The sequence below is a fragment of the Maylandia zebra genome, linkage group LG7, assembly GCF_041146795.1.
Source record: "Maylandia zebra isolate NMK-2024a linkage group LG7, Mzebra_GT3a, whole genome shotgun sequence".
NCBI lineage: Eukaryota > Metazoa > Chordata > Actinopteri > Cichliformes > Cichlidae > Maylandia > Maylandia zebra.
Genome location: NC_135173.1, coordinates 23,098,543 through 23,126,509, shown reverse-complemented (window position 1 = coordinate 23,126,509; position 27,967 = coordinate 23,098,543). Strand labels below are relative to the sequence as shown.

The following is a 27,967-nucleotide window of genomic DNA, read 5'->3' as shown; positions in this document are numbered from 1 at the left end:
GTTAATGCATGTTAAAGCACATTTCAAGTTTGCTGAACAACATTTAGACAAGTCTGTGAAATACTGGAAGGATTCAGTCTGGCTAGATGAGACCAAAACTGAAGTCTTTAGATGCCACGATATATGGAGATCAAAAGTCACTGCATTTCACCAAAAAACATCATACCAACAGTGAAGTCTGGAGGTGGGAGGTGAAATCTGTTTTTTAGCATACAGTACTGCTTCATATAACAGAAGGAAGGATAAATGGGAAAATGTGCCAAGATATTCTAGGTATAAATCTGCTGCCATCTACCAGGATGATGAAGATGAAACAAGTGAGAACATTTTAGCAAGACTGTGCGTGTGTGGATTGGATGGGCTGTTACTGACGTCTGGTGATAATTTTATGTCAATAGCACCTTTAGAAGTTTCTTTACTTGGAAAATTGGTGACTTGTTCGATGCTTATTTTACCTGCTGTAAATGTGCAAAGTTCTTAAAGTGCTCCTTCTGAATATGCATTACACAGTAAAGTGAAGGTCAAATATCTAGGGGCAATAATGATAATAACAGCTCTCCTGATTAAATTTGGTTTTCCAAAAGCTTAGTGTTACCGAATGTTAATGATTAACCTCACCTGAACTGCTCTTGATGCCATTGACCAAGCCTTTCCCAGGGTTGAGGATCTCGCTCCTTGAACCATGGGTTTCAGACATTTTGATGAGCCTGGAGCTTCTGTCTGTGTCCTTCCTCCTGAGGGAGGCTGATCGCGGCGAGGCAGAGTCCTTAGACTGTTTCACTGGAGTAGAAGACCTCTTCCTGACTTCCCCCTTTCGAGCAGGAGAGGCTGACTTGGGTTTCCCCTTTCTCAGGCCCTTGGTGGTCTTGTGCTCCTTCTTGAGAATTTTCTCTGTACTGCTGTGATCATTGAGAAGAGCCTCTGGATCCACCATGCACACATCTGGGTGAGGTGGGTGGGGTAGAGGGTCCTTCATCGGAGCGGGAAGGGGATCGTGAGTCTTCTGAGATGACCGTGGTGATGAAGGATGGTGGCCACCACCAGCTCCAGATAATTTGTCCACCGGCAGATGCTCAGCATCTTCGTCTGAGTCCAGATTTCCCTCTGCCGTTATTGATGGACACTCCTCAGTTTCTGGAGGGACATCAGAGTCGGACTGTGACGGCAATGACTCGCTCACTGATGTCGGTGGTGTCTCCTCACCAGCTAAAGTCACAGCCAAACCAGATGACATTGCACCAGGCAGCTGGCCTTGTCCCTGTCCGGCATCTCCATGGTGACTCTGAGCATGGTGGCGCCTCTGCTTGTGTGACCTCCTTTTCACAGAGTGCTGCTCTTGATCATCCTCACCCCCTTCCTGGGAGTGGCCACTGCCACAATCAACTTCACCCTCATCACTGGAGAGCTGGTGAGGGCTGGGGTTGATGAAGGATGGAGAAAGTTCGCCTTTGCGATGTTTGTATTCACAGGAGGAGAATCCTGGCGGGGATTCAGAGGAGGAAGTTGCTCCAGTGTTCAAATCCGAAGGGCGATCAGTCTTTACATCTCCTTTGCTGGATCTTTCTGTGTGGTACGTGTCTTTTGAGGTACTGTGGGCACTTGCCATCCACTCCATTCCTTCCTCATCATCATCACCATAACCTGGAGGGGGGGCACTTGGAAAGTCGTCCGGCCTTTGTAGAAGCTCCCAATCAGATATACTGCTCTTTCTCCTTACCTCTAATCTCTCAGACGGCATCTCCAATAAGCTTTTCTCCTCCGCTATTTCGGCCTCCCTTTGTTTCCCATCTTCTACCTTTTCACTCAGTTTGGGATCACAAGTTACTTTTTTCTCCTCTGTGATGTCTTTAATGCTCTTTTCCTCTGGTTTCTTTTCTTCTATTACCTGTTTGAATTCAGTGTCTTTCATTTTGTCTGCCTTTTCATCTTTTTCACTTGATTCTTTTTCTGACACCTTGGCATCATCCTTTAGTGGTGCAGTATCCCCAGCACTCTTTTCTTCTTTTACCTGCGATTGTTTCTCTTTCACCTCTTCTGATTTGGGCAGGTCTGTTACGGCACATGAGGTTTTGGTAGTGTCAGTGTCACTCACCGGAGTGACCGATGCTGCCTGTTGAGCTGTTTCCACCGTTGCATCAGGTTTAGACACAGCGGTTGCAGAGGTAATGGCGACTGTCTTTGTTTCTTCAGAGGATGTTGTACTCTGTGCGACACATGATTCAGTTATTAATGAGAAAGTCTGTTTTTGCTCAGCTACTTGGATTTTTTGACATTCGATACGACACGGTAGGGTGCCATCCTCCATTTCAAGGGTATCAGGTTCCTTCTCTTGGGACTGTTTGTCAGAAGAGTCAGCCCTTTGGAGGGGAGAGACATCAAAGCGTGCTTCTGATGTGGATGAACTCTCCTTAACGTCTCCTGTAGTTTGTAAAAATGGTGCTGTTGTGGATGCTTTTAACACAGGTTCAAGCATATGAAAGCTGTCAGTAGAAGATTTTGCGTCTGGCTTTACAGAACTACTTTGATCTTCTGGCTGCTTGGCAGTAGTAGACAAGCCTGGAGATGATGGTTTGCTCTCTGCAAACTGACTGGGCAAGGACTCTTTTGTTTCAGGTTTTGTCATTACCTCCATGTACTCGTCTCTTTGAAACCCTCCAAAGCAGGAACTTGTTGACGCTGCCGCAGTTGATGGTTCCTCTTTGGCCAAAGATACTTCAGAGGTTGATAATTTATAAGGTTCATCTTTGCCTCCCAGCTTTTGGCTCAGATGGGTAGACCCTGAATATGAATAACTGTACGATGTTGAGGAGTACGTCGAAGCGGAGTATGTTAAGCTTGTGTATGGGCAAGGTGATGAGGTAGAGTCCTCGTGTTTTTCTGTGATACCAGAAGTACGCCTCACATCTTGACTTCCTTCTTGGACATCTCTTTGGCTTAAATACTTATCCTCACTTTGCTGGGAGGCATCTGAGAGCACAAGGGTGTCTTTCCTGTCATCCTTCAATGCTACTCCATTCTCTTCACTGTAGTAACTCTCATACCTACTATGTCCAATATCAGCATAGCTACCTGTTAGCGGTGAGGATGGACTGGACGTAGGCTTTGACATAGAATCAGTTTGGTCTGTTGCCAAAGAGCTGCCAGTTAAGCTACTCGTGGATGTCGGATGACAGGTTTCCTTTGATGAAAGACTTGACTCTGGTGATGGAGACTCTTTATCTTCAACTCCTTTTTTTGATTCTAGTACATCAGATGAAGAAACACCCTCTGCTGACGACAACCTCCTCTTTGTGGATGGCTCAGGGGACAAATGCTTTTTGTCAGTATCCTCTAATTTTATTTCTTCAGTATGTTTGGGTGTAACTGTTGGAGCAACAGAGCTTTCATCTATTTTCTGCGCACACGTGTCTGTTGATGAAGTTGTTCTGCCTTCGTCTTTACTTGCTGCTTCAGGAGGTTTGGATGTGCTTGTATCTCTAGCAGTGGCCTCCTCTTTAATTGGTTTTGGTTCAGGTGCTTTTTTACTTACATCCTGGACTTCTTTATCCACGGCTTTAAAAGCTGAGGCATCATCAGGTGTCATCTTACATACAGTCTCCTCTTTAGTTGAGTCAGGGACCTGTGACTTTTTATTTGAGTCCTCTACCTCTGCTAACCCAGCACTGTCACCAGAGCTACGTCTGCACATTTCCTTCTCAGACTGTTCTCTCGCACCTTTTTCCATATCTATGTCACTTGACTCTTCCTCTTCTTCATCCTCCTCCTCCTCCTCATCTTCATCTTCGTCATCATCAACGTTAAAATCCTCTCCCTCAACAATTAATCTTTTGTCTATCAGGCTCTCTTTTCCTTCAGCACAACTTAAGGATTTAGATGTAGCAGAACTGCTAACTTCGCTATAATCAGATGCCAAAACATTATCATCAATTTCATGTCCTATAAATGTGGCCGAAGAGGGACTCCTTGAATCACTCGATGCATCCTCTCTCTCTAACACCGATGGCTGCTGAGGTAAAATGTCTTTTTCTGCAGGCGAGTACCGACCAGATGGAGATCCCTCTCTATGGTCGCAGGAGTCAGTTTTGTCTTTGAGTGACTCCTCAGATTTTTCTTTGTCTTTTTCTGTTGCTTCCTTTTCTCTGAATTCTCCAAAAGGTGAAGCAGTACCTGATGCTTGTTCACCAAGATCTGTCTGGCTCCATGAGGGAGAGGGTATTTCTTGTCTTACGCCTGCTGATTGAAGAGCAGCACTGCTGGACTCTAAATCACTTTCTACTGGTGCCTGTGTTTGAAAGGCTGCTGCAGCACCTTCCTTTATGTCATCTTTCTCTTTTTCTGACCTCTCTGGTTTGTCTTCTTTTGGAGTGAAAGAATAGGCCTCAGCAGCTTGAGACATTTTGTTGTCTTGCACCTCTAAAGCTGAAAAGCTTTTGTCAACATATGGTGTGTCTGCCCTTTCTTCTCTCTCACTCTCTTCCTCTTGGCCTTTCTCACGGTCTTCATATCTTGGGGAGTCACTTCGACTGTGGTGGCTGCTTCGCTCGCTCTCTGTGAGGGAAACTGGGCTGTAGTCGACTCTGCTGAATGAGAGAGGTTCTTCTTTGTACTGCTCATCCAGGAGGAACATGGCTCCTCCAGCTTCCGCCTGGCTTGATCTTCTGTTATCATCAATACTGATGTCAGAAGCATGATCAAAACCAAGAGAAACTTCTTGTGAGTCCAAATCGTGATCTCCTGGAATAGGTTTTTCATATGGATCGTACTTAGAGGCGCCAAAGCTGTGCTTCTCGTCTTCAAGCCTTCCACTGACAGTCTCCTCTGTGCTCAGTTTTTCACTTTCCACTTTTGCTGGGCCAGCCGTGCGTCTGACATGTTCAGAATCTTTGTCCAGCATAAAATACGAACAAGGTTGTGATAATCCCGGAGACGCCACCTCTCGTTCTCCTTCCATCTCTCTCTCTGTTTCTTTTACTGGTTTCTCATCCAGTTTTGTCTTCTCTGGAGCACTCTGGATTCCTGAGCTCACCTCAGCTGGCATCTGTTTCTCTTGATGTGGCATTTCCTCCACGCTAGATTGGCTTTCAGTACTTGAAAGTGTGTAGCTCATAGGTTGGCTGTCTGTGCTTGATATTGCTGACAGTGCTGGCTTTTTCTCAGATGAGTCTGACACTGGTTCTGTTTTGGCAGAGGTTGTCTCCTTTGATGTGGGAATATCAAAGGATGGCTCGGGCTTGGCGAGTGGTGCAGGTGTAGCTTCTATTTTTGCAATATTTTTGTCTGCTTCAAGGAAAAGCATGGACTCCTCTTTCCCAAACTCTTTGAAGTCCTCATCCATAGAGGGTTCCTGCATTGTAAGTGTAGGTATAATCACTGTGGGCTGTTGAGATGTAGGTGATTTTGTTTGATCACCCATCTGTACCGTTTGGGTTAAAGGCAAACCTGCAGAAGAGATGTCATGGTCAGATTTTCTAGGCTCCACTGACAAAGGTCTGGAACCTGCTCCTCCCATACAAATGTCTTCATCCTCTTCATCTTCTCTGTCTTCATCAGATGACTGAACCACAAATGCAGGTTTGTACTCTAACTTGGATGCCGATACTTCCTCTCCAGAGAGCACCAGAGCAGGTTGCTTAATGGTTTTGTCCATGTCCTTCTCCTGTAATTCCTCTTTCTCCCATTTCTCCTCTTTGGTGTGGTCTGCATCAGAGACATCTTGTTTTTCCTTCTCTGAGAGCTCATCGGTCTTTACGCTGGCAGAATCCTTTTCTTTAATCATCGTTTCGTCCTCTGCTGTCTCTTTCTTTTCTTCTGTGATGCCTTCAGATTCGTATGTGTATTCTTTTTCTTGCTCTTTTTCCATTTTCTGTTCTTTGCTCAGTTCCGCAACATGTGTATCATCTTTTTCTTTTCCCATCTTGTCTTCAACACCAATAATGACCCCTGATTCTATATCTTTTTCTTTTGTATCCTTTAAAATTTGGTCAGGAGATTTACAAACGTCATCTTTTACTGACGTTGCTGCCAAAGAGTCTGGCTGCTTTTCGACTGATGCAGCTCCAAAAATATCCTTCTTATCTGCTTCAGGAAGCTTATCAGAGGTCACTCCATGTTTATCACTAATATCAAAAACATAATCTTTCTTAGTCTTCTCCTCTTCCAAGGGCTGGGTCTGTGAAAGACCTACTAGTTTTCCATCATCTTTCCTAGATTCTGGCTCAAGAGGGGAATCATCTTTTATTTCCTTCTCTTCTTTAGAAACTGTTGGAGTGTACACCTCCTTCTCCGGTTCCTGTTTGATAGATTCTGCATCACAAATGTGATGTTTGACCGTATCGATTGTTTCATCCTTAATGGTTTCAACTTTAGATGGTTCTGTTTTTTTTGCATCTGTGGGTTGCTCGTCAGTGGTGTCGGCTTCTTTCTCTTTTGTTGCATCACCCTTAACAGTTTCTTTATCCTTCAAATCTTCCAAAATAGCTTTGTGGTCATCAGTATCACTCTTCTCCTGCTCTTTAGGCTCCTGCTTTATTTTTTGTTTCTCAGAAATGTCACTTTTTTCCACAACTTTGTCATCCTCAGTGGGTTGAAAGTTGGTATCATCAGTGTCTTTTTCCTTCATCTCCTTTATGGGTGCCCCTTCAGAAATAATCTGTTCATCCTCTTTTTTAATATCTTTATCACAAGTTTCCTCCTTTGGTATTTCTTTTGCCTCTTCCTGGATGAGTTTTACATCTGATGGAGCATCTCTAAGTTCAGCCTCCTTTACCTCGTCTGTGAGGGACTTGACACCAGCTGTGTCTTTGGTTTCCTGCACTATGGAGGGTTTTGCATCAGAAATTACATCTTTAATAGTGTCTGTATCTTTTTCTTCTTTCTTGGTGGGTTCGATAGCAACACTATGATCCTGGATTGTCTCTTCTTCCTTGGACAGTTTGACAGTCAGCATTTCCTCCTCACGTGTTGTCTTCCTTTTTCCTTCTTCTGTGGCTGATTCCACAGCACAAATATCTTTACCATTTTCTCTGTCTTTTTCGTCCTGCGCTGCTGGTGTAGCACCAGCTACAACAATTTCTGTGCTTGTTTTGACAGGAGGAATCTCTTTGCTCATCATTGCATCCTCTTCCTCCATCTTGGCGGGTATGGCAGAAGGAGTTACGTCTTTACTCAATACTTGTTCCTTTTCTTCTTCTACAACTGGTTCGACGGTCTGAAGTGTTTTCTCTGTGTCTGCTTCAGTTGGTGTAGCTGAGAAACTATCGACTTTAGATACGGTCAGGTGATCTTTTTCCATCTCGGTAAGTTTAATGGTGGCAGCATCTTTACTTTCCTCTTGTTGCTTTTCTTCTTCACCTGCTGGTTTAACACCAGAAATTTCATCTATGCTTGTAAGTTTATCTTTTTCTTCTGCCAAGGTAGGTTTAATAGCAGGAGGAGTCTCATCTTTACATATGCCCTCCTTCTTCTCCTCTTCTACAGTGGGTGTGAAGATGTAAGCGTCGTCCATGTTTGTTGTTATATCTTTAGCCAGTTCCCTGGGAGCTGTGGTGTCATCACTCTCTTTTTTGTCCTTCTCTAGCTTTTCTGTGGCTGGTTTAGCCACAGAGTCATCTTTACACACTGTTGCATCCTTTTCTTCTGACTTGGTAAGGCTTGGTGTAATATCCATACTAATCTCTTGCCCCTTTTCTTCTTTTATAGTAATGGCTGATTCATCTTTTTTGCTAATACTGTCTTCTTCTTCTTTGCTGACTTTAGGAACAGTAATGTCAAAAATCTCTTTTTTCTCCTCTTTCTGCTCAACAGTAAAGGGCTTGGCAGCAGAAGAATCTATCTTATCCATCTCTTTTTCCTCTTTATTATCTTTGAAGACTTGACTAGTATCTAATGTTTCAGTCTCCTTTTTCTTCTCCATGAAAGGGAGATCTTCTTCCTTTCCCTCTTTCCCCATGTCTTCCTTCTCAGGCTTGATATCTGAAAGGTGGATTTCTTTGACTTCTTTTTCTTGAATCTTAAAAGTGCTACTATGAAGGGTGTCACTCTTTTCTGTCTCTTCCTTCTCCTCCATCAAAATCTTGCTATCAGACACATCCTCCTTTTTAACCTGTGTCTCCTTAACCTCACCTGTGGTTTTGAGGTCAAAATCATCTTTTTGTGTTTCGTCTTTCTGTTTCTGTTCATCTGTAAGTTTTTTGTCCTCAGGAGCATCAGTTTCTACCTCTACTTCTTGGGCCACTGGGGTGTAGTCTTTTTCTGGCTCCTTGTATTCATCTTTAATATCAACAGTCAATGTGTCCTTAGCCACTTCCTCTTTGACAGGTCTAGCATCAGAAGTATCATCTATCACTGCCTCTTTCTGTGTGTTCTCATCTGTGACAGATTTAATGGCTGAAATGTCTTCCTGAATGACAGATTCCTGCTTCTGTTCTTCCTTGATTTGTTCAGCATGTAAAGTATCGTCATTTTCCATTTCCCATTCTGCCTTGATGGTTTTAACTGCAGGTTTATCATCATGATCGTCATCATCTTTCTTGTTATCATCATCATCATCGTCCAGGAAACGACTCTCCCTGTCTGGAAATTTACCTGTTTCAGGCACTTTAGGTTCTTTCTCTGTGAGCCTGTCGTCAGATTCCAGTGAATTGCTCCCTAAAACTGGTAGTTGTACATCTGTTACAGGTTGTGCAACAACAGGTAAAGTTTCTGCCTGTTTTCCTTCATCTTTTGGCACGAATGAAGCGTCTTTTTCTTGGTCTTTGATCACTGGAGCCTCTTTCATGTCTTTTTCAGATAATTTGTCCAAAGATTTTGCAGATTCTACTTCATGCTGATCTGCCTTCTGTTGATCAACCTCTGTCTCAGTTTTTGCATCATCTTTTGCGCCTTTTTTGTCCTCAGTTGTGGTCACTATATCGCCAAATTCCTCTTGCTTTTGCAGCTCCAAATCAGGGAGCTTCATCTTGTCTTCCACTGGTGACTGACGAAGTGGAGAGTGAGCTGCGCTTGAGGGTCCAGACTGCGGAGGAGAGGCCATTTTCACAGTGACATCATCTGGACTGAAGCAACGCTCTTCGCTCTCTGAAGTCACTGAGTCGGATCCGAAAGGTCTAGTAGGCACAACAGATGAAATGTCTTTAGGTGTAACTGCGTCAATATTTTCCTCTTCAACTGGTAGATGGTCAGGTTTGAGGTCTTGTAGAGACTTTTCAGGTGACCCCGAGCTAGCAACTTTTTCAATGTCTTTCTCTTTACCCTGCAACAATTGGGTTGAAGCGTAGCCCTCTTGGAGTTTTTCAAGTGAAATTTCAACATTAGGAGTTTGGTCTTCTTCCTCCTCCTCCTCCTCCTCCTCTTCCTGAGTATCTACAACCTTAGCTGCCATTTGCACTTCTGCAACAGGAAGTTGTAGATCATCAGATGGAGACTTGGACTGTTTGTCTTCTTCCAAAGAAGGTGGTGAAAGAGTTCCTGCAGAAAGTGGCTGCTCTTTGCCTTGAGTAGAGTCAGGCGGAGTGGGCAGGGGACCTGGAGTTTTAGGCGGCTCTTCAGATTGAGGTGCTGCAACGGATGCCACCGACTGATCTTCAGCGATAGATGTAGGAAAGGAGGATATTTTGTCGTACTCTGTTATGGATGTTGCAGAAGATACATGCTCTTCTTCTGCCAGAGGAGCAGTGATGATGTTGGTGAACACCGATACTTGCTCTTGCACACCTGGAATAAAACCTCTCTCTGTCATGGCTGCAGCTTGTATCTCCCTCATGCCGTGGATGTTTACAAATGAACCCGTCTGATCTGGAACAGAGATGTCGTAGGCACCGACGTCATACTGAAGATGTGGTATTCTCTCCTCTGCCTCCTCGTGAATCTCCTCATCAGAGATAGTCTGTTCTGTTTCAGAGTAACCAGGAATAGTTTCATCTTGGATGTAGGACATGGGTTCAGCTGCAGCAGCACCTTGAGCTACTGAGGTTATAGGAGCAGTAGCCCCTCCAACATGTGATAGGTAGCCTTCCTCCTCCTCTTCTTCTTCTTCTTCTTCCACTTTGACCTCAGTCAGAATTTCTGTGGTTTTGCTTTCATCCATATGTTCAGGTTTGATCTCTTCATCAGCTATTACATCTAAATCTTCCACCTCCTCCAGTTCAGCCTTCTCCACTGCCTCCTCCTCTTCCCTTGATGGAATCATCTGTTGCTCCTCTTTAGTCACAACCTTGGCTAAGAGAGTTTCTGACTTCTCCATTTCCTCTATCTCGTGTTTTCTATCAAATGCTTCATCTTTTGCCTCATCTTCCTCCTCTCCTATTCCCATGTCTTCTTCCACCTCCTCCTGTATTTTCTTTACAGCAGCTGGGGGCTCTTCCTCTTCTTCCTCATCCTCATCCTGAGTTTGTGCTCCCTCATCTTCAAACCTTTGAGCGTCTTCTAGTTCTCGCTCCTGAGTCACTTCCTTGTCTTCGTCTTTAGCTTCAGCTTTGAGTTCTGCGGCTGGTGCTCCCTTTTCAGGGGACTTTGTTCCAGGTGGGATTTCAGACACTTCTTCGTGTTTTCTTTTCTCTTCCGTTCCTGCTTGCGGCTCAGAAGAGACCTTATTGCTGTCCACCAGCTCTGCTGAAACCGTTTTAACTTGAGTCTTTTTAAGTTCTTCAAACTCCTTGGTGAGGTCTTCAGGTGTGGAGGGAACAGATGTTCCCTCAACAGCTCCATTTTCTACCGGTTCAGGTTGTATAACTTCAGGTTTGGACTCCTCTGCTTTGGGTTCAGCGGGTTCAACCTTCACCGTTTTGCTTTTGCCAGTTTTGGCTTTACTTGACACTTTAGCTTTATGTAATGTCTTCCTTACCTCTGGTGTAAGTGGTTTCAGGTCAGGCTTAGTAATTTTTCTTAGCTCAGGTTTGGATGAGTCCTTCTTCTTGTCATCCTTGAACTTTGCATCCTTCTTGTCATCTTTTTTGGCAGAGTCATCCTTCTTCACTTTCTTGATCTCCTTTTTTTCCTTGTCCTTTTTCTCATCCATCTTTGACACTCTTTCCTTGGAATGTTTTTTCAGTGATTTTTCTTTCATGATTTTTTTCTTCTCTGGCACTTCAGTTTTAGATTTTATAGTCTTAGTGGGCTTTTTCTCCTCTTTTTTCTCTGATATGTTTTCTTTCACAGAGTCACTCTTTGCCTCTGTGGTGGCTGACACATCATCCTGCCCCTCGACTTCTTTCTTTGGGGCCTTTGCAGTGGTCTTCGGAGAGGATTTGAGACTCTCTTTGCTATCCGTTCTTTGTTTTAACTTGGTTTGTTTTATAACAGAGGGAGGAGCTCCTGAGGCAATGTCCTTTTGTGTGGCAACAGGATAGCGCAAGAAGTCAAGGTGCTTTAATTTTTCAAGGCCCTCTAGGATCTTGTTTTGTGGCGCATTCCCGGGGAACAGCACCCTAACAATCTTTTCTGTAGGGCTGGCAGGAAGCCATACAACTAAGGCTGTGACTGAAGTCAGGTAGGGCACAGATATTTCTCCTTCTTTCCCGTTGGGCAGCACAATGCCAGTTTTGGCCTTGCTGTTGCCAGCCCACTTCTGCATTAAAAATTGCATCTCTTTACTGTCTTTGACGGGGTTGAGAATGTACATGTCTAACCGGCCCACTCCCATCTTATGGAAAAGTGTAATGGGCTCAATGGTGTTGCTGACAACTCGAAAGAGAGGCTCCGGCTTGACGCCGAGTTTGTTAAGGTACTGCAAAGTAAGCGAGGCCTCTTCGATGCTACGTTTCACTTTAAGATTAGATTCTGGCATGCGAAGCTTCTCTGGCACGTTGAAGAACACAACACCTAGTTCAGGAGAAATCAGGTTCTTCATCCAGTCACTATAGTTGGTGGAGCCTTGTGACTGCTCCTCTTCCTGTTCTGCTATCTTCCTTTGAAGAAGCCCATTGATGCCCGGGAGATTGTCAGCGCCGATGTGTGTGAGGAGTATTGAGTCGATGCGGTCTAAGTGGCGGACCAGCTTCCAGAAGCAGGACTTTCGATCGGAGCCTCCATCCACTAAGATGTTGAAGCCATTCACAGCAAAGAGAGCAGAGTCTCCTCTTCCGCCCGGAAAGATGTAGCAGCATGGCTTGGAAAGTTTCAGGAAGCCTCCAGAAGTGGGAGGCTCCAGGAGGTCAAAAGGTGAAGGGACATCGACGGTTTCAGAGACGTACTCTGTGAACTCTGTGACACCCTCCATCTTGGGCAGAACAGGTTCAGGGTTTAGTTTGTATTCAAAGAACTCCCGCAGGGTCTGCTGCTGTCCCAGGGAGCTCCAGCCCACCTCCCCGCGGCAGGACACAGTAAGTGTAGCCTGCTGCTTGGGGGCTGATGTGCCCAGCAATTCACTGACCTGCAAGAAAGGCACACCCAGACATGTCTGAGTCAGTGATCATACGCATAGAAACAACATAAACTCTTATGTCAAGGGAAGAAATGACAAAAATGATATTTCAACTAAACGAACCACCAAAACTGCCTAAATAAATAAATAAATAATACAGAAAATAAAAATAGGCAATTGGGGATTTCAGTTTTTAATTTGATTTTGTATTATTTTTGTGTTGTAATGAGATGCTTAGACAATGACTTGCTTAAAATTATTTAAAACTGAAGGTTCAGCTGTGTGTGCATGTATGCTGCTAATTGAAACAGACGGTAAGTCAGAGCATCCACACGAAAAAGTAAATAGTCCTGACTGACTGCACTATTTTCAGCTAGATTAGCTAAGCGCCGCAGCTCTTCAGCAATCTCCCGACTAAAGGAAGTCATTTCTGCTGTGAGCCTGGCATTGATCAACAAAGGTGACACCATGGCACACTTTGAATGACAAGCCCTCATTTCCATAATGCAGAAATGCAAAAAGTGTAAAAAGAAATAAATAAACATCTAAGGAAGCAAACAGGAAACAAAGTGAAGGGTAAATAATTAGCAAACAAATACATTATAAAATACTTTATAATTAAAGTGAACTTATGATAAAACAAAGGCAAATAAATATAGAAGTAAATTATACAGATTTTTTAAATATAAATTAATAGACGACTTTATTTATTTATAGTGCTTTTTATTTAATAATCGATTGACTTATTTCTTCTTCCTCTTCTTTCGGCTGTTCCCTTTACGGGTGTCCTGTCACACTGCATGTCCTCCTTCATTACATCCATGAAGCTCTTCTAAGGTCTTCCTCTTTTCCTTCTACCTGTAAACTTCATCTTCAACATCCTTTGTCTGCACATGTCCAAATTACCGCAGCCTTGTGTCTCTAACTTTGTCTCCAAGCCGCTCAATCTGAAACGTCTCTCTCATTTCTAATCTTGTTCATCCAGGTACTACCCAATGAATATCTTAAGATTTTCAACTGCCACATCCAGCTTGGCCTCCTGTCTTTTCTTCAGTGTCACCATCTCCACACCATGCTTCATAGCAGGTCCCACTATCATCTCAATAAACCTCCCCTCTCACTCTTGCTGCTATCCGTCTGTCACAAATCACCCCTGACACTCGTTTCCACCCATCCAGTACCACAGTTCTTCTCTTGGCACCCTATCGTCTGCTTTCACTAGACCTCTAGTCCTTCTGTCTCCATCACCCTAACTTGCTGCACATCCTTTTCCTCTTCCTTACTGTACAGCCTAACATACAACTCACTACAAGCCTTTCTTTTTGTCACTTCTTTACACCTAGTCTCACTACTTTCTTCATCTCCCTAACTATCCGACTTTGTTTTTTTGCTAATCTTTTCCTTTAACTTACTTCCTCATTCCACCACCAAGTCTTCTTCCTCTGTCCAGAAGATCATACACATCAAACACCTTCTTCACCTCTACAGCTGTGTTTTCCCAGTCATCTGGTAACTCGTCCCTACTACCCAGAGCCTGTCTGAACTCCTCTCTGAACTCTGTGCAACACCCTTCTATCTCACTTAATTAACATATTTATTTGTTTAATTTAATTTTGCGAGCTTTGATCTTTTTTAAAAACTGAACGTTTAGAAAGTTGGGACAGGAATACTTTCAATTCTCATCATCTTTTGTGAAATATACAGTTATACATATTGTTTGTCTTTGTAGTCATTTTACAACTGATAAAAATTTGCATTTGTCCTTTGAGAGTAAACAGTTTTTAACCACACACATAACTGTGAATGCAAAATCTGAATGTTGTTATTCGTTTCATTATTACCAAAGAACAGTAGATGGCTTACCCCAGGATCAGTAAAGACACGTGAAAAGGTCTGGGAGGTGAAAACACCAGTTTGAAGGAGGAGGGCACCGTGATCTGAGCTCTGCCCACTCAAGACCAGAAGCTTGTGTCCTGCTGAGTCTGTGACTAAAGACTGGATCTGGGACACACACAGAGGAACAAAGGACAGAGAGGGACAGAGGACAGTTAAAGGGGAGCCAACACAGCCAAGATAGATAGAGAAATACCTGCATTAGTGATAAATAAAGATTCACTTAAACTGTGTCAAGGTTAACAAGATTAAACATTAATGGCCTGATTTTTTTCACGCTTCTTTCCTTTCAAAAGGGACAAAAAGATAATGCCGAATACTTGATTTAAGCAACTGAAATAATTTATTTTGTGTCATAGAAAGTCATAGAAACAACTCAAATTTGTGTGCAATAAAGAGATGAACGTAACTGAGGAAAATGACATGGAATAAAGAATTTGAATTAAGTGTATTCGTGGCCTCACCACTATGCTTTAGCTTTGCCCCAGAACCTTTGTACTTATTCTACCAATTGGGAACTCTAAAGCAGTCATAACCTCGCCAATTCCACACTACATTTGGGTAAACATGTAATATGGCTTAACATCTGTGGAAAGGTCTGCCATTTAAAAAAGGACTTTTAAGAAGAAAACAATCTCCATCTGTTAGCATAGTTTAATTTCAACATAGTTAACATACATCTGCTCAAACATGTCTGAAAACCATCTGAGCACAATGAAAGCAGAAACCTCTGGAGCTGAAAACAAAATGTGACGCTGGTTCCAGAACATAGCTAATCCCCAAAGACTCCCATGTTAAAATGTCCGACTTTACTGCAATAAAAAACTGACAAGGTTGAAATTTTTTTTAAGCGGAGTAAGGGGAGTGGTCATATTGACACGTGTCAGCAGAACAAGCACAAATGCAAATGTCGCTGATTGTGTGTCTGCTAAGCGTCATCTCTGCTAAATGGTGTCGCTGAACTGGAACTCTGTTTTGTGCATTTTTGGAGCCCTTTTAATGGAGTTATCAGACAAATAATGTGGCTTCATAGATGCTGACTGCTAACTAAGTTTGCTTGCACTGGCTGGTAGCTTAGGGCTTCATCTTCTCGTCCATATATAGTAACTTCTGCCTCCAAAAACATGGGGCAGCCAAACTAGTCGGTGAAATCACAGTGGGTACATCCATATTTTACATCACCTATGGTTCTGATAAACTATGGAAGGAATAATAACAGCTAAAACCTAAACCAGAAGAAGTTAAAAAGTTCATGAATGTCATTATCCTCAAAGAGGTTTTCCATAAAATGGTAAATGGCCTGCATTTGTATAGCGCTTTTCTAGTCCCTAAGGACCCCAAAGCGCTTCACACTACATTCAGTCATTCACCCATTCACACACTGGCGATAGCAAGCTACATTGTAGTGTTACGATTCGATGTTGTCAGTGTTTTGTTTTAGGCGTGACTGTTATGCGTTTCCTGTTTTACTTTGAAGGTCTGTCTTATCTCAGTGTGTTCAGATTACGCTTCGTTGTCTCGTCAGTTCTGATTTGCCCCAGCGAAGACGGACGAAGGCCGGACAGGCCCCTCGGACCCTTCAGCGAAGACAGACGAAGGCTGAAGCGGTCCCTCCCTCGGACCCTCCAGCGAATGGACGAGACCCCATTTATGTTACACCCCAGCCCAGGGAACCGGCATGCGACATAAGGAAAATAAAAATAAGGAAAAATGCCCCCCCCACTCCCTGCTCTTAAGGAGGATGAACCAACAAAAAACAGCTACCATGGATTTCACAACAGCCAGTCAGTTTATTGAGTCCCAAAAGGTAGCAGGCATCAGGGTGAGCATGGCCAAAACAACAAACAAAAACCCTAGAAATTAAATGCAGCTGGCTTACCTTCACAGAAAACCCCAAACAAAAATTACAGGTGTCTTACCTGCCTCCCTAACCAAAAACAGGAGAAAAGGTTCCCAAAGAAAAATGGCTTCTCACCCCTACAGCTTCCGAGTAAAAACAGTATAGACAACTATTTACATCTATTTACAACACAGGGGGAAATCACAACCATGACAAACTGAAACACAGGGCTTAAATACATAGAGGGAGCAATCAGGGAATGGACAACAGGAGGGAAACACAGCTGGGGCAAATCAGAACTGACGAGACAAGGAAGCGTAAACTGAACACACTGAGATAAGACAGACCTTCAAAGTAAAACAGGAAACACATAACAGTCATGCCTAAAACAAAACACTGACAACATCGAATCGTAACAGTAGCCATAGCTGCCCTGGGGTGCACTGACAGAGGCGAGGCTGCCGGACACTGGCGCCACCAGTAGGCTTAGGTTAGTATCTTGCCTAAGGATATTTGACATGCAGCCAGGAGGCAGCCTGGGATCAAACCACCGACCTTCTGATTAGTGGCTGACCTGCTCTGCCACCTGAGCTACAGCCACCCCCCCATAGTTATAAAGGAAAGTTAGGTAAAATAATTAGGTAAAATAGGACTGCTAAACACAGATGAACTCACTATAAGCATCTCCTTTTCTCACATCAATAAATGTAAACCAGCAAAGAACAGCAATTCAGAACATGCTGCTCTTACCTCTGATAAAACAGTGCCTTCTGAAGGGTTGACGAGCACTACGGTCTCTAAGACATCACTCCTGTGGTGGAGAGTCCTTTGTCCTGAAAGAGAAGATGGAAAACCTTTTAAAAAATTTTTTTAATGTAACAAATCTGAAGAAAGGTTATGGAGGCCCGAAAGGTCGAATGAGGTAAACGACTTGATCGAAACTGCTGGCAGACATTCAGCCATCTGGTTTGAAGACATCCTGTTTGGATTGCATCCAGACCTGATCTGGAAAACCTCTTTGAGTCAGAGAGATTTACTGTACTGCATTCTCCACTATATGTGGGGCAGTCCCTTTATAGAGACAGGCAACCCACTTGTGCATCAATGCAAGAGCAAAAGTTGGAATAAGAAAGAGGTCACAAATGTCTGTTGGGTGAAGTTTAAAATTAAAGCCTCAAGATTTTATTCGTTGTTTCTCTGCGCTCGTCTTTCCTCCCTTCGTTCTCTCCTCACCACAACCTGGTGAGGGAGATGGCTCCCCTCCCTCAGGCTGGTTTTGCTGGAGGTTTATTCCCATTAAAAGGGAGATCTCCCCTTTTTTCTGCAAAGTTCTCGATTAAAGGGAACTGCTGGGTCATAAGCTTGCTGTATGCAAGTTGCGCTAGGATGGCTAACACCATTTTATACAGTGCATTACAGAACTTGGGAACAATGTCCGTAAATTGGACATCATTTTTCTCTATTTTTTTGACTGAATAGAAACAGTATTTGGACATGGATTGAAAGTAAACACTAACGCACTTATACATAGAGGACATAAAACAAGCGAAACGCAAGAAAATTGAAAACACTTCCTTACATTTTTTTGTGCATTTAAATTTTTGATATTATGTGTCTCCCCCAAAAGTACACCACAAATTAAAAGTTAGGTTTTATCTCACTTATTAACAGAGAAACAATCAACACTTTAAATTCAAAGATTTAAAACAGCAGCAGCATGTCAGAGTCATGTCATGTTTAGCTAGAAACAAGCCACTACAACAGAGGCTGCTGTCCCATTTTGGAGAGCTCAGCCTAGAGTCTATGGAGATGCTGAGATCTCTGTTGCACTGATGTTGATCACAGTCAGCTTGACTATAGTATGAGTTACAAAATCTTTACATGGATGATGAGCAAAATATTGTTTTATATTCGTGCAGATCATTTCATCAAAAGTCTTTGAGTGAATGGGAATGAATGACACAGGGACAGCGGTCAGCTTCCCTGCGTTCTCGTCTAATGTGTTAGGCTGAGGTCTGGCATTTTGTTAGCAACTGACAGCTCTACTCACATGATTGGTAACCAATGTATTGTTTATGTAGTACTAGGTGACCAATCCAGGGCAGGGCTTTTAGAAAGGTCTAGACAGGAGCTAAACGTACAGTATGTAAAAACAAAATGACATTTTAAACATTAACATTTAAAATAAAATAAAAAAACCACTTACTTACTAAATGAGCATAAAAATGGGAACTATCATATTTGTTATATTATGTACATTACTCATTTTAGAGGTGGTGTTAAGCTTTTAATTCCCCTTTGTTTCAGTGCAAATTAGATATCTCAGAGCTCTATTAATAGGAGGATCTCAGTGACTCCACCATCCGCCGGGATCTTCAGTGCATCCCCCGAGTTTGCAGAACTTTGCCTTCCTCTTTGCGATCTGTCACGTGTTTTCCATGAAAAGACTAATGTAAATCACTGCCAGCTTAAGATACCATGCTGCAAAAAGAACAGCATTAAGAAAAAACAAAGTACTGTTAAGATGCAGAGGAGTTTGAATGAAACAAGTAATTTAATACATTAAAGAGAAGCTCTGAAATTATTCCACTTGAATATCAATAATGCAATCAGTGTGATATTAAGTCTAGACCATCTGTGATCACAGGAAGAAGCACTCAAATATTATATTGCACACAATAATCACAGACATATTATCTGTTTTCAGCTGATCTGATTCATCCATTTATATCCTTTTTTTTGTACCAAATGATATTAGTATAATTTTGAAAAAAAGAGTGAGCTGAACTGAATCATTTTGTATTCAACCACATTTTTCTCTTTTCTACAAATCATCTGTGACATTTTCAGAAAATGTCAAGAGTTATTTTCTCTCCTCACAGTGATTCTACCTATTCTGAGATCATGAACTCTTTCACACAGGTGATCTTTTTGTGGTGCGTCATAAGAACTAAAAGCTGCATATCACGTTTTCAATAACAATAACAATGGTTCAACGTAGAGTTAATAAACGTTATATTCTAATTAAGCTCCCACAGTTTTAACACCAAAAACCACAGCATATATACTACTATTATCAAGGAGAAGACAGGCTCTCTGGATATTTACATTAAATTACAGATGTTGGTTGTTACTTCAGGAAGTGAACAATGAACTTTCAGACGGTCTAATTGCTTCTTTTTGATTCAAATGTTGTGGTTCATTAGGAGTTACACAGGGATATGGTTGATGGTTTTTGATATCACCATTTCATAAACACAATATCCTTTTTTTATATTTGATTTATGTCATTTGAGAGTAATAATTGTGTTTAAATTACTGGCACACGTACGTCAGCTTAATCTCTCTTCTGAGTGGTCTTGGAAACAAAAGCGTTTGGACTTCTTTAAGTTTCTTGAAGATGTTTCCTCTCTCATCCGAGAAGCTTCTTCAGTTCACCTCTGAGTGAATGTTGGAATGTCTGAGGTATTTTTTTTACATGTAATTTATGTGCATAATTTAATAAACGAATACATGCCCATGCTACGATATTGGTTGACCTGTTCTTGGAACTGGATAAATGCAAAAACTGAGTCATTTTAGCCCATTGCTAGGTGGTTGCTAGGGAAAATGATGACATCATGCTATCTGATATAGATGAGACCCTTATAGATACTGTGATTTTTAGTTATCATCTATTTCTATTTTTAGTCATGTTGATATATTAAATTGTGTCAGTGTCCTTATATAGAGCCCTTAAAACTGGCTAGTTTAAAGTATCTATACAAATAAACAAGACTTCTGCTTGCATTTAGCATTCATTATGTTTTGATTCGTTTTAGCATTTTAAGCTAATTGTTATTGTTCATTAAGCTCTCCTGTTACTGGTGCATTAAACTACAAACAGGAAATGTGAGCTAGCAATACTACTACCATAGTGAAAGACTATTTTCATCCAAAACCTCTTGCATCTTGACTGATTTATCACAACTAAGGATGCAAACAGTTTAAATTATGAAACCCATGTGAACCTATAAAGTGGATTTATTTTCATATTGCAATGTATTCTTCATAAGGCAGCATTCTGCCAGCATCATTCAACCAAATTAGAAGATGTGGCTCCCTCTGTTGATGTTACCATAGGAACACACTGCAGACCAATAGAAAGCAACGATTTCTAATCAACTGACAGCTTCATAGGGTGAGTGGCGATGAGAGGTCACTGAAGGATTTAACTGAAGAACGACACCCCTTGCTGGGACAGCAGTCAGAAGTTCTAACACTCCAGCAGATCTGCCCACAGACGCGTCCGGTTTCACAGCACGATGACTAAGCTGCGAGGGTGAGCCATGATTTGCAAGTTTGCTTTGATACTTTAATCCCTGGCAAGAGCAAAACGCAACACCGAGCAGCCTCGTCGATATGGACAATAGAGACGCTGGAACCACAAAGCTGCAGGATGAATTTGTTAATTTGCTCTCACAAGAACGAGGCCCATACACTTGGTGCTTTCCTTTGACCTCCAGGTGAAGCAGATGAGGAGAGACTCCATTAGCTGCTGCCGATGGCTGCCCGCAAGCTGATTGTTCGCTGACACTGCAGACTGGTACGACAAGATACTACAACAACAAAGACACTCTCTGTCAGTGTGAAATGCTGATGTTTCTCCTCGGGGTCACAGCACATCAACAAGCCTCTCAGAGGGCTCGCTGTCACTGCAGGATGAGATTTCTCAGACCACGTCACCTTTACTCCTAATTACTGCTAATGGGGATAATTCTGTGTAGGTGACAGTGGTGCACTGGCAGGTTAAAAGGCCCTCCAACACTCAACTTTTAGCATTTTGTTATTATGTAATTCAGGTGAAGACCCCTCCCCTCTTATGTTTTAACCCTCTCAGGCCCGAATTAATTTTTTTGCTGCTAATGCACAACCAAGTCCTGCAGTGGTACTTCTGAGTAAAAAAAACTCATAAAATATGTATGTGGGATAATCAGGTTGTTAGGTCTTAACTGTTGCAAATCTGCAACGTCTGCCTGGAGAGGGTTAAGGGGATTTAATTAAAAGAAAATGAATTTCAAACAACATTTATAATCATTTCATATTTGGAGGTATTTTTTTTAAGATGATAAACATTTTTTAAAGCTGTCCATATAAGAAAATGTGCAGCTATTTTTTGTTTTAACTATAAAAAATATAAGATTTGGGTGGTATAAACTGGAAAACCTGCGAATGGGGTACAGCAGCAGAAGACACCAGGTCGCTCCTTTCCGCTGAGAACAAAAAACTGATGCTACAGTTCATAGAGGCTCACCGAAACTTGACAACAGACTGGAACTGGTGCCAGGTCTCATGAGTCTGATTTTTTTTTCTTTATGTTAGAATCAACAACATGAAAGAATAGATCCATCCTTCCTTGTGTCAACAGTTTATGCTGGAGGTGGTATAATGATGTGTGGGATGTTTTCCTGGAACACGGCCTCTTAGTACCAACTCAGTATTGTTTAAGATTACAGCCTGCCTGAGTATTGTCTTCCTTAGTCGTCTTTCAGTGACTGCCTCTGTCACAAAGCTCAAATCAGCTCAAACTAGTTTCTTGAACGTGACAGTGAGATCACTGCTTTAAAATGGCCTCCACTGCCACCAGATATCACTTCAGTAGAGCACCTTTGGGATGTGATGCTGGGAGATTTGGATCATAAATGTAGGGCCAACAAATCTGCAACAGATGTTATCATGTCAACATGAATCAAAGTCTCTGAGGAATGTTTCCACAACCTTGTTGAGTCTATGACATGAAGACATTAAGGTAATCTTAATGCGCTAGACTTAACATACAGACATGCACAAGATAAATGTAAAAAATGTAAAACAAGTAGCAGGCAGAGGAGTTTAGATGGTTGTAGGCAAGTGAAGGTTAGGGCACCGAGTTAGTCATCCCTCCTACTGAGGAGCTGGAACATCAGTAATGAAAATTTCTTGTCCTTTAAAAAGACAAGGTATTACTACTACTGCACTATACCAAGTCACTGTTTTATCATTATCTTTATTTATTTATGTTTTTACTTTTTAACCCAATGTGTCCTAATACATGCTGTTTCTCTGTGAATTATAAAAATTCTCTTCACATACACAGTGAAACAACCGGGTCAGCATCATTATATTCCTGTCTCCAAAATAATGATGTAAGCTACATTATGAGCCAAGGACATAATGTATTTCCATAGTGTCATCTGTATCTGTCTGAACATGGGATACATCAATGCATCAGCAGGACTTCTTCAAATAAGATGAAACTGACCAATGGCAGTGGCCAATTTAGCAATGGATAAATGACTAAATCTGAATGAAACCGTTATAATAACGATTGTTTTGTTTCACAGTAAAAAAAAAAGAAGAAAAAAGGGTAATACATAAAAACAAAATAAACACACACAAAAAAGAAATATTGTGAATAATGCTGTCCCAGCTTCCACAGCTATCCAGCCTGTAGTTCACTCCAAAACCACAAATACCAGCATGTTGCTGTACATTCAGGGCACACCATTTACCTTCAGGACAATGTTGGTGTTCTTCATCTAACCTCAGTTTTTCTTTGTACACAGGCAGGCTCAGACCCAGACACCTCGACATTCAACACAAAATGTCAGCTTGCTCCTTTATTTTCTATCCTGTCCTAACTTTTAATTCATTGTCCTGTCATGTACTTATTGTTTTACTTTTGTTTCTCCTCTGTGTGCTTGTCCGTGTCTCCTGTTTTGCAGTTTTAAAACCTCCCAAAATGAAGCTTTTACGTTCAGTTGGGTAGATGTGATCTCTTACATTCTGCCTCTATTCCTCCTGGTGATTCAGGCTATTCCTGAAGCTCTATTTTCTCCCACACTTCTGATTTCCCACGCTGTCAGAATCACCTCATTCTCAATTTCAGCATCACTACTCTTGTCCAGCGAACTTTCTGCCTACGCTCTCCGAGCCAATCAGCACCCACTCCCTGTTCTTTAAATTCATTCTGCGGTAACTCTGCCTTTGATCTATTTTGTATCCATTCTCATCTCATCCAGGTTGTTCAGGACATCCATCATTGATTAATGAGCTCTTCTTATAGAAACTGCTGTTGTCAAAAAGACAAAAGTGTTACACTGATCGGCCACGTGGACTACGAATCTGCAGGACAGTGACAAATGACAAAGTCATGTGCAAGTCCTGCCAAAGTTTCTCACTTATCTAATGAACATGATCAGCATAAAGAAAGCTGTCAAATGCTGGTGGATTTTTCAGTGGTTTAAATTAACACACAATTAACACATATATAAATCAAAATATCCAACTTTCAAGAATTTTCAAGCATTTCCATGTATTTAAAGAAACTAAAGGTAAAAAAAAAAAAGGTTAATGACAAACATCATTGTTCATATCAGCCTTTTAACCCAGTGCCCTGTGATAAATTCCTATTGTAATAAATAATGAGACATTTACTGGAAATTACAGCCCGGTGATGTGAGTCAGCCTTGTGGGTCTCAGTACACCGAGAACCAAACAGTGCGAAGCTAAAGGCTCCTCAGGCAGGCCAGCGTCTGCTCCACAGCTTAAATGTGTTTGTTTAAAGAGCCCTATTGAAGACAGCAATGTTCAGCCAAGTTGCCCTCATCTATTCATCCCTGTGGCTTTCTTTTACTGGCATTGCAGCCAGCGAGGAGGCATCATCCTATCACATAAAGTGACGTCCAAGCAAAGGCAGTGAAATGAAGACTCGCGCTGTTCAGACTGGCTGATTTTCACTTTTTTTTTTTAAATTTTTAAATAACTCATATCTCTGCAGAGGCTTTACTGCTTTTAGAAGGTCCCGGCTTTCCGTCTGAGCTGAATTTGTCTTAAGTACTAATGACATACTCGTATCAAATCAGCGCTCAGGCTTTGTGATGTGTCTGCGATTTTAACATCAAAGCAGTGCATTAGAATATCATTGTCACAGATTTTACTAAGTCCACAACAAAGACTGCAGCCAAAGATAAATCTTCCTATTTGTTAGCAGTCGCTTGGTGAGTGTCGAAACTGCAAAGCACAGTTTTTTTTTTTAAACAAGAGCAATTATTTTTTTATCATATATAGTGTAACAACGGTGGCCAAATGTAAAATAATAATAATAATAATGATAAAGTCAAGTAATCCCCATTAACCAAAAGGTTCAGGCTTCAGGCTGCTCTAAACTCAGTTGGTTTTATATAATGATAATGAGAGTGGATACATGTTGTCACCTCTGGCACGCAGAAGCCCCGCCTAACACAGTGGATGAATTGAGAGACTGCTCCAGGGCTATAATTAAGGATTATTATAAACAGTGAGTCATGCAAAGCTACTCAGTCTGAGCAGAAAACTATGGAGATGAAAATGAGCAGATATTGAAGGAAATATTCAAGGAAAGCCTTTCTCCTTGGTGGCCGTTCTACTTAATCATCTGTTAAGCTTCTTTTTAGGTAGACAGTTTAGATGATGCCACCATTGTTAAAAAAATCATCTTAATAATCATTTAAAACAATCAAATACAGATAGACTGACCGATGTTGTTTTTATTTCACATTTTACAATGTTACTATTTTACATTTGACTATTTTACTAAAACTGGCCTATTCTTTAAAACGATATATTAGAAGTATAGCCAGTAATGAACAAGATTGTACATTTTATTGTATTTGGTGATTTTTTGTGTTGTTTTTTTTTAAATTATACCTTATCTAGCATTGTCTTTTAACTTATTTTGTTTCTATATTTTTACTTTATTATTATTTAATTAAATGTATTTGACACACTAGGCTGCTTTATTTGATGTTTCATCTTTGATTGTTAACTGCTGCACATTATTTGTTTTGTTTCATTACATTTCGCTCCATCTGATTATCCGATTGTCACCGTTAATTGCACTAACCTGCAAGAAAGGTGTTAGACAAAGAGTTTGATTAACTAAATTGAAACTCTGCTCTGAGGTTTTTTTTTGGTTTTTTTGGTTCTTTTAAACAGCAAATACCTCGCAGGGCCAAAGTATTCAAAAATAAAGTTTCCTTTCTTATGAAAACTTTGTGATTACTTGCAGCATCTGGGTACAGTGGTTAATATTCAAATAGGAGCACATTAATTCAGCAACTTCATATTTTTTGACAATGTGTGACAACAGTGTCTCTAAATAAACAATCCATTGAGTGGATTTTGCTTAGAGGGCTCACTGCAAGGTGCAAATCTGTTAAACTTCTGTTTTTCCCTATGTTTGTTCCTTGTTTCACCCTGAACTTCAAAACTGTTACATATAAATTTCATCAGTTCAAAGAAGTACTCGGTAATCCATCGGAGACATTCGTGCTAACACATGTCTGCAGTGGTCCATCTTCTTGACAAAAATAACTCTGGCAGCAGGTTCCATGCTGGGTGTCATCTGTCCTGCTTCCATCGGTTGAGTTTGGGGATCTTGGGAGATGTGAACTCTTCGCTTCCCCTCAGTTTTTGCACGACTCTGCATGTCAGGCCCAGAGGAAGGAAGGTCATTTGTTAGACAGGACTCAGTGTTTCAGCTCTCGACTCTCTCTTCTCAGCTGACCTGCTTGATATAAATATCCACGTCTGAACTCCCAAAATGAGAACGCTCTGTTTAAAGGCGACTAAAACGGAGCACTGATCGACCGAGGCCCAGCCACTGCACTGCTCCATATAGCATGTTCCACATTTACAGCAGCGGGCTGGCGTGAGGGGGGGGGGGGGGGTTCAAGGAATTTAAAGACAACAGCTTAAAAAAAAACTTCTAGGGAGATTGGTCTAACAGAGCTTAGAATATTGGGTTTTATTTATAGTGGAAAACAAACTTGAAAAATGGACCACAGCATTGGATCAGAGGCTTTAAAGCATTCATGAGGAAAAGAGTTGAAAGTGATTCGGGAACAAGGATCGCTACTTTTTTATATTTAAAAAATAATCATAAAATATCTACAGGGAGATATTTTTTAATATAAAACCACTGAGTTTGAGAGCATACCTACAAACCTTGCTTCTGTACCACCTATGCTATTTTTTTACCTCGACCACGTACATTCTTTTAATCAATATGATACATAAAATTTTTACCAATTAATAAATTAACAACTTAATTTCTATTACTTAACATCTTTCATGCCTATGGCGTTAGAAGAAGTAGCCTCAGTTATTAAGAAATATAATAATGTTAATTTAAAAAGAAAGCCATCACATCATGAGAGAGTCACTGCTGGAGTTATTTTACAGGATCTTTAACATCAGATCAAACCTAGCGTGACTGGAGGTGACTAAGATACCGTAAATTTCAGAGCAGCCATCAGAAAGGTGTGTGAAAATCTGGGATATATACTTTATGTGACAAATTAAAATAAATAAATAAATTCAAAAACAGCACTTGAACCCTACAGTGAGGGGATATGGTGGCTCTGTTATGTGGTGTGGGGTGTGGGGTGTTGGCATTGTTTTGATCCCCTTGTTCCCTTAGCTCAGTGTTTCTCAAACTTTTTTTCTGGCATGCCCCAGTTTCCAAGCCTAAAAAAAGTTCATGCCCCACAAGAGTAACAATCATTAAGGATCCATAATGAATTTCATTTTAATGCTTAGCACAATAACACTTCTTATTTTTCACCTGGTTGTTCCTGGTTGCTTAGAAATTGGTACTGCAAATCACTACAGTCACTGTTGGTTCTGAATGATCACCTTTATCATACAATCAAACACAGGAAGGGAGTAGACACTCAAAGTTCTTCTTTGGATGTTGGCTGGCTTCGATAATAATAAGGTCGGGGATCTGGGGAGGCCACTGATCCTGCTTCATTGCGTGTTTTTCTATCCAGGTATGCTTTTGCTGCACTGACAGTATGTTTAGGATCACTGTCTTGCTCAAACATAAACCTTTCACCATCAGACACTTTCCAGATGGTATTGCCTGGTGGATCAAACTCTGTCGGCCATTCTCCGAGTTCATAATACAATTAATGTAGACAGGAGCCCCAAAACCACTCACTGAAATCCAGCCCCAAAGCATCACAGAGCATCTACAGTGTTTTACAGATGCCTGCAGATATCAGTGTTGTACCTCTCTCCTTACCTTCTCCATGCATATTTATGATGATTTCAACCAAAAAGTTCAAATTCGAATGAGTTCATAAGACCTAGGCTGAAATAAGAATTTTCATTCAGTTCTACAGTAATGTGGCATACTTCAGCTGTTTCTCTCTTTTCCCCTTCCTTAAGAATGGTTTTGTGACAGCCACCTTTCCACTAAGACCATTTCTGTGTTCAGTGAACAGTAGATGGATCATGTGAAGGACCGGATACATCGCTCAAGTCCTCTGTCAGATCTTTATTTGATTTTTCTTCTTAAGGACATGACTATTAGATATTGCTCATCTGCTGTAAATATTTTTCAGGCCAAACACCATTCTGAGATATACCAGGTTTTCAGGCATCACCTTGTTCGTACAGATATACTATTTTATGCCTCTTAGACTGTCCTCTTTGTAATTTTTGTAGATTCAACTATAGAAATATTAGACTGTTAGCAATAAAATGCCAAGAGACAAAATGTAAAATTGGTTATTTGCTAATTTGTCTGTTATGTGGGGAAACAATACTGGTTCATGATTTGAGAACTGGACAGAACAAATGAGTGAAATAACAGCCAATGTCCAAAGAAAAACTTCACAAAGACCTTCACAAAGCCTGAAGTTCTATTGCTTAACACCATTATTTTGCCTATACACACAGACACACATAGCAAGCTAGCTGTATGTGTGTCTGTGTGTATAGCCAAAATAATGCCAAAATAATGGTGTCAACCAGCCAGCCACATAGATTTCATACTCAAAAAGGTAAAAAACAAGCAGTAGTAGGAAGAT

At 41.3% G+C, this 27,967-nt stretch overlaps 1 protein-coding gene across 1 annotated transcript in view; it reads right to left on the bottom strand.

The window, feature by feature from the left end:
* map1ab (microtubule-associated protein 1Ab) overlaps positions 1–27,967 on the bottom strand; it is a 96,412-nt gene that overhangs the window by 5,115 nt on the left and 63,330 nt on the right. The window contains exons 3-5 of the mRNA XM_004564543.5: positions 16,842–16,924; positions 14,222–14,359; positions 619–12,367 (exon numbers count right to left, since the gene is read on the bottom strand). Coding sequence (XP_004564600.3) covers positions 619–12,367; positions 14,222–14,359; positions 16,842–16,924 — 11,970 coding nt within the window. The remainder of the gene's footprint in view (positions 1–618; positions 12,368–14,221; positions 14,360–16,841; positions 16,925–27,967) is intronic.